This window comes from Ricinus communis, chromosome 2 (assembly GCF_019578655.1).
Source record: "Ricinus communis isolate WT05 ecotype wild-type chromosome 2, ASM1957865v1, whole genome shotgun sequence".
NCBI classification, from domain to species: domain Eukaryota; kingdom Viridiplantae; phylum Streptophyta; class Magnoliopsida; order Malpighiales; family Euphorbiaceae; genus Ricinus; species Ricinus communis.
In genome coordinates, this window is record NC_063257.1 from 22,459,164 (window position 1) to 22,468,640 (window position 9,477).

At 36.2% G+C, this 9,477-nt stretch overlaps 1 protein-coding gene and 1 non-coding gene across 2 annotated transcripts; one reads left to right on the forward strand and one right to left on the reverse strand.

Moving 5' to 3' along the window:
• Nucleotides 1–6,493: 6,493 nt before the first annotated feature.
• LOC112536221 lies at nucleotides 6,494–6,600 on the reverse strand. The gene has a single exon (XR_003080271.1). It is a non-coding gene; the product is annotated as a small nucleolar RNA R71 (small nucleolar RNA).
• Nucleotides 6,601–7,637: 1,037 nt separating this feature from the next.
• Nucleotides 7,638–8,627, forward strand: LOC125369297. Its single transcript, XM_048371315.1, has 2 exons — nucleotides 7,638–8,117; nucleotides 8,235–8,627. Exons 1-2 carry the CDS (start codon nucleotides 7,638–7,640, stop codon nucleotides 8,625–8,627), a joined length of 873 nt encoding a protein of 290 aa, XP_048227272.1.
• Nucleotides 8,628–9,477: the final 850 nt, after the last annotated feature.

Sequence of the window (9,477 nt, forward strand, 5' to 3'; positions counted from 1 at the left end):
CTTTGGAAGGCCTTTTTCAGGTTTTTGAGATGGGACTGGTTGTATCATTGATGCTTGAAAGATAGATGGAGAGGAAGATGAAGATTCTTTAGTTTTTCTGAAGATGGTCTTTACAGTGCCATCTTTTTCTTTGATAAAAGGGAATCTGTAGCTTAGATCTGCTTATCTTGGGGCGGTAAAGTTTTCATGATCCTGGCCGATATACTAATTAGTGATGCGGTGTTCTTGAGGAATCAACCACAGTGCGGTCAGTGTCGGATTTGTACTTTCAATGTTGTAGAGAGATACAGGTCATTGATTGACATATTAAAATTAGGGAATAAAGTGAGTACTACACTTCCTGTATTAAGGGTTATGACAATTGTTCCAATAACAACATGCTCATATTTAAGATATCTGGTGTCTAAGAGTGACATCCGGGCAGTGACAGGTAAACCCATTTTGCCATGGTAGGATAACACCAATCTAATGGCTCCGAGGTGGAGATGAGTATATCCTTGTCTCTTCCATTGCTGGATAAAAGACTCGGGAATTTCTAAAGTGACATATTATTCTTGGGTAGTAGCTGTTAAGGAACATTGGGATAATACAGAAGACTGGATGTATTCCTTGACCGTGAGAGGAGGTTTGTGTAGTAATTGGTTAAAGGTTCTTCTCACTAAGGTTTGTTTTTTTAAAATGTTGTACGGGTTGATTATAGGGACAAGAGTTTTTATCAATTTGGACAGTTTCAGGAATGTGGGGTATTTCTACAAGATTGTCTATTTTATTGGCTAAGGTTTTTCTACAAGATAGGGAAAGTTGAAGAGTAGCAGTTTGAGTAGTGAATTCAGAACTTGTAGCCATATTGGTTCAATTCTCTTCTTTTTCACCAATGGCTTTGATACTAAGAGGAAGCCGAGAGCTGTTCATTCTAATAATTCTCATACTGTAAGCTCAAGGCAGGATAAATCCTCAAGCTAAGACCAACTAAAGGCAACTCAGCTATGAATGGTCTATATGCTCTATTGGATTCTTGTAGCCGAGCTAGCCCTTTTGAATTATAGAAGAATAGATCGTGCAAACTAAAGACCCATAGCCAAAGGATCAAGAGGAAGAGATAGAGAGTTAGAAAATCATAAAAGAAAACCTTTTATTTTTTTATTAATGAAAGAAGGCAACTTGCCTATACACTATTCAGGACTTCTTTTTTATAGAGGAGCCTTACATAAAGATTAGTAAGGAAAAGATAGGAATCTTATCCTTTTACACATAAGATACACGTTTTATATAAAGACAGTAAAGATAAGATAAAAAATCTTATCTTCTTATACATGCATAAGGGTTACACACATAAAGATAGGAAAGATAAGATTATACACTTTACAAAAATATATTAAAAGGATAATAATAAGATATCAAAAGCATTATCATAGTGCAATTCAAAAAAAAGAACATAAATAAAATCTTTTGAAAATAGTTGTAAAAACAATTTGACCATAAAATAATATTTTACATGCCGTTTCTATACTTTTGTAAAAAGAAAAAATCCTTATTTTTAAGCCTAACGAGCCGTGATAAACATCTTTGTATATAAGAGTGAGAAAAAAACTAAGCAAACTAAACTGATCAAGAAACTGACCAAAATCGAACCAAAAGATTCATTAACCAAATTGGTCAGCACGGTTTAGTCTTTTATCTTTAAAACGTTTAGTAATAGGCCGGTTTATGGGTTTTAATTTGAAAATTGACGGTTAACCAGACCAATCAGTTATATTTTTAATATTAATTTGTATAGTTTTTTATATGTATTTTAGATAATATATTTTCTATAGTTTTTGTATACTAATTCAAAAATATTTTTTTAATATTTACATTATACATATTTAGTTAAAAATAAAGTTTCTATAAATAAATTTTAAATTTTTCCACGGTTAAATAAAAGACCAAAGAACTAAACTTTTTTTTCTTCTCTTTTCATTTTTTTTAATATTTTTTAACCAAAATCTATGGTTAAAAACTGTTTTTATTGTTAACCGAATTAGTTAGTAAATGATAAATTGATCAAAAGAGGCAAGTTATCAACAAAGTCTTTAAATCTTATTTGAGCTTCAAAATATCTGAAACAATAGTTAAAAAATGTCGGACGGGGTTGTCCGACCACTCACTCTGATGGCTAAGTCAATAAAGGTTTAAGGTCTTATAAAGCATAGTGATTATTGTAAGCACACATTTTCTGGATCTAGATATCGAGAGAATTATAAAACTTTTAATGATGAAAGTTGCTGGTTCTCTCGGGTTCGAGGAGTTGAGGTCGGTGAAATCCCAGCTAGGGTTTTGAGTAATTAAGACAATTTTGAAATCAATTTGAACTAAATTAACATGAAAGAGTAAGTTTTTATGGTGAAATTGAAATCATTGAAAACTTCAGGGCTAAATTGCAAAATTTCGAAGTTGTCAACTGCGGTCATTTCGCATATAGTCGATCTATACTGATATCGTGTACTACTTATATTAGCTACAGTCTTGATTGGCTCAAAACAAGGATTTTTTCGTTGTTTTGGGTGTTTTTCGACTCTAAATGCCAAAATTATTAAAATATCTTCTATAAAACTTTATTAATAATTATTTAAATTTTTAAATATTTTTATAATAATCAATGTTTATCAGTAATTGTCGTTCGAAATAGTTTTAATAAATTCAATAATTATTTAATAATTGTTGGTTATTATAAAAAATTAAGGAGATGTATATCCTAACCTCTAGGATTTTCTCTATCCTTCTCTATGAATAGACAAAAGGTTCAAGCTAAGGGGTTGGCAATTATTAGCAGAGAACGACCGGTAAGCTTTTGAGGCAACGTAATATGATTTCTGAAAACTAAACACTTAACTAAAACACTCTATATTCCTATCCAATCTTTGATTCCACCTTCTCATCTACTCCTAAGACTCAAGAATCTACACAATAGGGTGATAACCTGAGGGTTCCTAAACTGATCATCTCATCATCTTCCTTTTCTTTTTATGATTTTCTTTGTGTCTAGAAACATGCTAGGATTTTTTTATTATGAATGCCTTTTAATAATTGGTTCACATGCTTTATATGCCTAGATCTAGGATCCTTAAGTTTATGATCTTTTCATTATATTTGTGTTATTAGGTTTTGAATCTGATAGCTCTTGTATTTTTAGGTTTTGAACCTAATAATCATATAAATAGATCAACATGTTAGGTTTTCTTTGATGATAATTCACATGTGTTTGCATGATTAGATCTAAGTTTTATTGATTTTACATGATTAGCTTAATGTTCATGCTTTTAGAAAATTGCATGTTTAAGGAAATTTTATTTACTGCAAGTTTATTTTTAGTTAATTTGTGTCTTCTTGTCTTAAAAGATAGGTTTAATTACATGTATTATTATGTTTTGCATGTGTATTAATCACTTTACTTTTGTTTTTATGCATGGGAGTTTGGAGCATCGAACTGTTTAAACAGACCTAGAAAATACCCTAGAGTTGATAGGACCTATGAACAGCCGATTGGTTGTACGTAGAGCCAATCAGCTCTGTGACACAGCCAATCGGTTGTTCATCCGACAGTCGCCCATTTTGCTGATTTCTGAGGATTTTTATCATTTTTTTCCCATTTTCGCATATTTTTATTTATTTTTGAGTTAATTAGTTGTAAGGGTTTATAGTAGCTTAGTTTTATCACTTTGTTTTATTGTGTTTGCTTTATATTTGCTTTATGTGTTTGTGACAAGTAATTTGGTGGATAAATGCCTACTTATGTGATTGATAAATAAAAAAGGCACATCTAGACCTAAGGCTTTAAATTGGACTTTGACATGTAACTTGTAGCCCATTAGGTTAAAAGTTAGTAAATCGGGCCTAAATTATGAACTCCATATTAGACTTAGGAGGGCTTTTCCATGCTAATAAGACAATTGGCCTAATTAGACTTAGAAAAAAATTAAACAAGCGTTGGTATGTAATATGTAGCCCATTTAGGATAAATACTTAGTAATTGGAACATAAATTATAATTAGGCTAGATTAAGCAGGCCTCTTTTGCATATCTGAATAACTAACTAGGTTAATTAAGTAAACGAGAAATTGGGCTAAGCTTAATAAAATAGGCTAGAACTAGGTGGACCTAATATACCGTATTGCTTGATGTGTACAATTTTTATAATGCATTTGTAGGGAATGTGTTATTAATTAATAAAAATAAAAGTAGGGGTACACAAATAAGGAAGTTGGCTTCCGGATCCATTGATGTGCATAGTTTCACACATGTTTGCTTGCATATTATTGTGCATTTTCTTAGCATTTATTTTATTTTTATTCCAAGATCACCCATGTTTTCTATCCTTTTGTATTCCAGGAGATTTTATAGGTCTATCATCAGTATTCGAGCAATTTTAGATTAATTCCGGGTAAAAACAGACGTAATCAGAGGCGTTTGACCTTAGGTTGACTTTTGGAAAGTCAACATGGCTTGTGTTTGAGCCCGTGTAGTAATTCCAGGCCGTGTAGCTTAATCATTTTGAAGCAGCACGTTTTTTGAGGCTAACATGCCCTAGAGCACGGCCTGTGTTGGCTAACACGGGCAAGAACACGCCCTTGTTACAATCAAGAACACGACCCATGTTGGTAACACGGACCAGAACATGCCCTAGCTCGATTCAGTTCATTCTGTCATTTGGAGACCAATACAACCTAGACACGCCCCATGTTAAGGAACACGGGCTTCGAACACGCCCGTATTTGCATACAATATAAAATTGAACGAGCAAAAAAAGAGAAAGGATTAGCGATTTTGACTCTTCATCTTCCTCTGTAATTTCCCTAGACATGTTTCAGACATTCTGAGGCGGCTTCTAGGAGACTGATTCCACCTTTTGACATAGATTCGTGATTTTTGAGATTCGATTGAAGATTGAAGAGGAGTTTTGGAGCAAATCAAGAGGTAATTCTGGAAATCATTTGTAGTATAGATCAAGGCTTTAAACTGTTCATCCAATTCTAGAGAAAGGGTGTATATGTTTCAATTTCTTTATTCTTTCATTGTAATTCAATTCCTATTTATATTAGACATGAACATGAGTAGCTAGATTGATTAAACCCATTGGGGTTCCCTACTATGTTGGTTTTGTACTGAATTGTTAAGATTGTTTGAAGTTTCTTTTCTTGTATTCTTTTTGCAATTAATAATAAAGACCCAGTTTTGGTTACATTGAATGTATTGATTACTGTTCATAGAATTCTTTTAGCAATTGAGAAATTCTAATTGAGTTTAGAAATTTAATTGCAAGAAGAAGTTAATTTTCACTTAGAGATAAGGTTAATTAATTTGCCGGATTAAGAATTAACAAAGCTTAATAGAAGTGGATTAAAGCTTAAGGCTTACTTAATAATCAATTTTTAGGAAGAGATTCTAACTTTAGGTTCTTAGGTTTAGGAATTCGGTTGTCTCGAGAGGGAAACCGAATTCAATTTAGAATCCATCCACGGGTAGCATAATCGGACTCAACAATCTATTATCCTTTATTTGGTTACCAACTATTCTAGGTCCTCTTTGGGTTTGCTTTCTTGTCTTGATTATTCTCTTTACTCATTCATTCTCGCAGTACATTCGGAATTAGCTTTTAGTCATTAATGAATTTAGAAACCCCCGTTATTAATGTTAGGCTAGATAACAATGAACAAAGTAGTAACTCTAGGATTTTACTTTCCCGAGGGATACGATATTTTTAATACTTGCCATTCTGCTAGGCTGCATCGATAAGTTCACTGCCTTAGTTGTAGTTGCATAAGTATCACAACAAGTTTTTGGCGCCGTTGCCAGGGAGACTTGGTCTGAAAACTAGAATGAAATTTGCTATTTATTACTTTAGCCATTTTTCTTTTCTGTTTTTGTCATTGCTTTTTATTCATTTATTTGTTTGGTTTATTGCTGCCTTGTTCATTTCAGGTAGTTTATGGCCAGGAGTTCTAATCCGCCGGTAGACCCTACCCGGGGAGCAGGCGATCCTCGGGCAGGCGAGGAAGCGATTAGACGTAGAGGAAGGAGCAGATTGAGATTCCTATCCATAAACCAGTAGACATGGGAGACGACAACAACAACGTCACTAAAGCAAACAGGATAATGTACGAGTTTGCTAGACCTTCCTTGGAAGGGACGCACACTAGTATATTGAGGCCACTTGTTGCAGCGAATAATTTCAAAATTAAGCTAAATGTCATTCAGATGGTACAGTAGAGTGTACAGTTTGGGGGCTTATTTAGTGAAGATCCTAATGCCCACATCACGAACTTCTTGGAGATTTGTGATACCTTCAAGATTAATAGGATTGCCGATGATGTCATTCGGCTTAGGCTGTTTCCATTTTCCTTGAGGGATAAAGCAAAGAGACAGCTACAGTCTCTACCAGCTAACACCATCACCACCTGGAGTTCTTTGGCTGAGCAATTTCTTTATAAGTACTTTCCTCCTGCTAAGGCTGTAAAAAATGCATAATGATATTTCTTCTTTTGTGCAATTTGATGATAAGAGTATGTATGATGCATGGGAGAGGTACAAGGACTTGCTGAGATGTTGCCCACACCACGGTTTGCCATTATGGATGCAAGTGCAGACTTTTTACAATAGCTTGAACTTAGCCACAAGGCAGATGGTGGATGCAGCTACAGGTGGGGCCATCAATAGTAAGACGATAGAGCAGGCCTAGAACTTAATTGAGGAGATGGCTATGAACACATATCAGTGGCAGTTTTCCAGGAGTAGGCCAGGCCGGCAGGGAGTGGTGAACCAAGTAGATTCTACATCAGTCTTGGCAGCTCAGATGGAGCTTTTGGCTAAGAAGATCGACCAAGTTCAGATGCCAGTCCAAGCAGCATAGCTTGGCTGCGAGTTTTGTGGTGGCTTGCACTACAGTGCAAACTGTAATGCGAGAGGTATGTTTGCCTCTTCTTCATCTTCTTCTATTGACTATGAATAGGTTGATTATATGGAAAATGCGCCCAGGCAGCAGAATAACCCAAACAACAATACATACAACCTAGGGTGGAGAAACCATCCTAACTTCGGGTGGCGAAATAACAATACTTAAGGTCCACTAAGATTTGGAGGTTGCATAATATTACGACAATATTGTTCTCGGCTCCTCCGAACCAGGAGAAGAAGCCCAATTTAGAGGAGTTGATGATAAAGTTCGTGTCCACTTCACATAACAGGTTTCAGCAGATGGATACAACTCTTAGAAATCAGCAGACCTCCATATAGAATTTGGAGAATCAGATAGGCCAGATTTCTAACATGCTGATTAAGAGACAGCCAGGGACGCTCCCCAGTACCACAGAGTCAAACCCGAAGGAGCATGTCAAGGCTATCACATTGAAATTAGGTAAGCAGTTAGCTAGTTCTTTACATATGGCTGATGATGATATTATTGTGTAGGATGAGCCAGCCAGGAAGGAGCTAGAGCCTGCATAAACCGAGAATAAGAAGAAGAGTCTTGTAAGGGAATACCAACCTCCAATTCCATATCCTGCAAGGTTGAAGCAGGAGAAAGTTGATCAGCAGTTGGTAAGTTCTTGGATTTATTTAAGCAGCTGAGGATTAACCTACCTTTTGTTGAGGCTATATCGCGGATGCCTAGGTATGCGAAGTTCTTGAAGGAGATTCTAAGCAATAAGAGGAAGTTGGAGGACTTGGGACTTGTGACATTAAATGAGGAGTGCTTAACCATTCTTAAAAACAAGCTATCAGTGAAGAGGCATGATCCGGGTAGTTTTACTGTTCCCTGTATTATTGGTGATTTGCATATTAGTGATGCTTTAGCTGACTTAGGAGCTAGCATCAATTTAATGCCTAGCAGTTTGTTTGAAAAATTAGGTTTGAGTGAGCCAAAACCTACTAAGATGAGAGTACAGTTAACGAATAGGACTGTGAAATATCCTAGGGGAATAGTTGAAGATGTACTTGTTAAGATAGACAAGTTTATATTTCCTATTGATTTTGTTGTTGTGGATATGAAGGGTAAGAGTAGTGTGCCTTTAATTCTAGGTAGACCTTTCCTTGCAACATCTAGGGCTGTTATATATGTGTGTGATGGGAAGTTACAGCTTAGAGTAGGTGATGAGACTATTACCTTTGACCTTAGCACTTCTATGAGACATTCACTTGATCATGATGATACTATGTATTCTATGGATGTTTTGGATGATATTGTGGCGTCTCAATTGTAGGAGATATTACTAGATGATCCTTTGCAGATAGCATTACAGGCTGAGGATGAGGAGTTGTCCAATGAGGATGTATTGGAACAACTTGCTTGTTTGCTGGCTACTGAGTCCGATAGGTATGCTGACCATTTTGTTGATATTGACAGGTTAGGGGTGCAGAAATTGAGACCTTCATTTAAGGAGCCACCAGCCCTGGAGTTGAAGGAGTTGCCTAAGCACTTGACCTATGCCTATCTGGATGAGGCGGAGAAGCTGCCGGTGATCATTGCAGCTGATTTGACTCCTATGGAGAGGAAGATGACTCTGGCTTCCCTCAGAAAGTATCCCCAGGCCTTTGCATACAAGATTGCAGACATCCTGGAATCAACCCCAGTTATTGTTCGCATAAGATCCTGATGGAGGATAATTAGAGGCCAGTGGTGCAGCCACAACGACGGTTGAACCCGAACATGAAGGAAGTAGTCAAGAAGGAGGTAATTAAACTTCTAAATGCAGGTTTAATTTACCATATTTCTGATAGCTCTTGGGTTAGTCCTGTGTAGGTTGTGCCCAATAAGGAAGGTATGACGGTGGTCAAGAATGAGAAGGATGAGCTGATACCGACTAGGACGGTAACTGGTTTCCAAGTTTGCATTAATTACAAGAGGCTCAATGATGCAACTTAGAAGGACCATTTTCCCTTTACTTTTATTGACTAGATGCTAGAGCACTTGTTAGGGCATATGTTTTGTTGCTCTTTTGATGGTTTTTCAGGTTATTTTCAGATTCCCATTGCACCTGAGGACCAAGAGAAAACCACTTTCACTTACCCTTATGGTACATTCGCTTATAGGAGGATGCCATTCGGTTTATGCAATGCACCTACTACTTTCTAGAGGTGTATGATGGCGATCTTCCATGATATGATTGAAGAGTCCATGGAGGTGTTCATGGATGACTTCTCGGTATTTGGTAACTCTTTCTCCCATTGTTTGCTTAACTTAGAGTGTATACTTGCACGCTGTGTAGAAGCTAACCTTGTGCTGAATTGAGAAGTGTCATTTTATGGTAAGAGAGGGTATTGTGCTAAGGCATAAGATCTCACATGTCAGGATGAAGGTAAATAGAGCTAAGGTAGAGACCATTGCTAAGTTGCCACCCTTTAGCTCGGTTAAGGCTGTTAAGAGTTTCCTTGGTCATGCAGGTTTTTATAGAAGGTTCATTAAGGACTTTTCTAAGATTGCTAGACCTTTGACTCAGTTGCTTG

Excerpts from the sequence above, each read along its gene's own strand:
- LOC125369297 (XM_048371315.1), top strand. The coding sequence starts at position 7,638 with ATGCCTAGGTATGCGAAGTTCTTGAAGGAGATTCTAAGCAATAAGAGG. Across the intron at positions 8,118-8,234 it reads ATGGGAAGTTACAGCTTAGA|GAGATATTACTAGATGATCC; the intron begins GTAGGTGATGAG and ends TCTCAATTGTAG.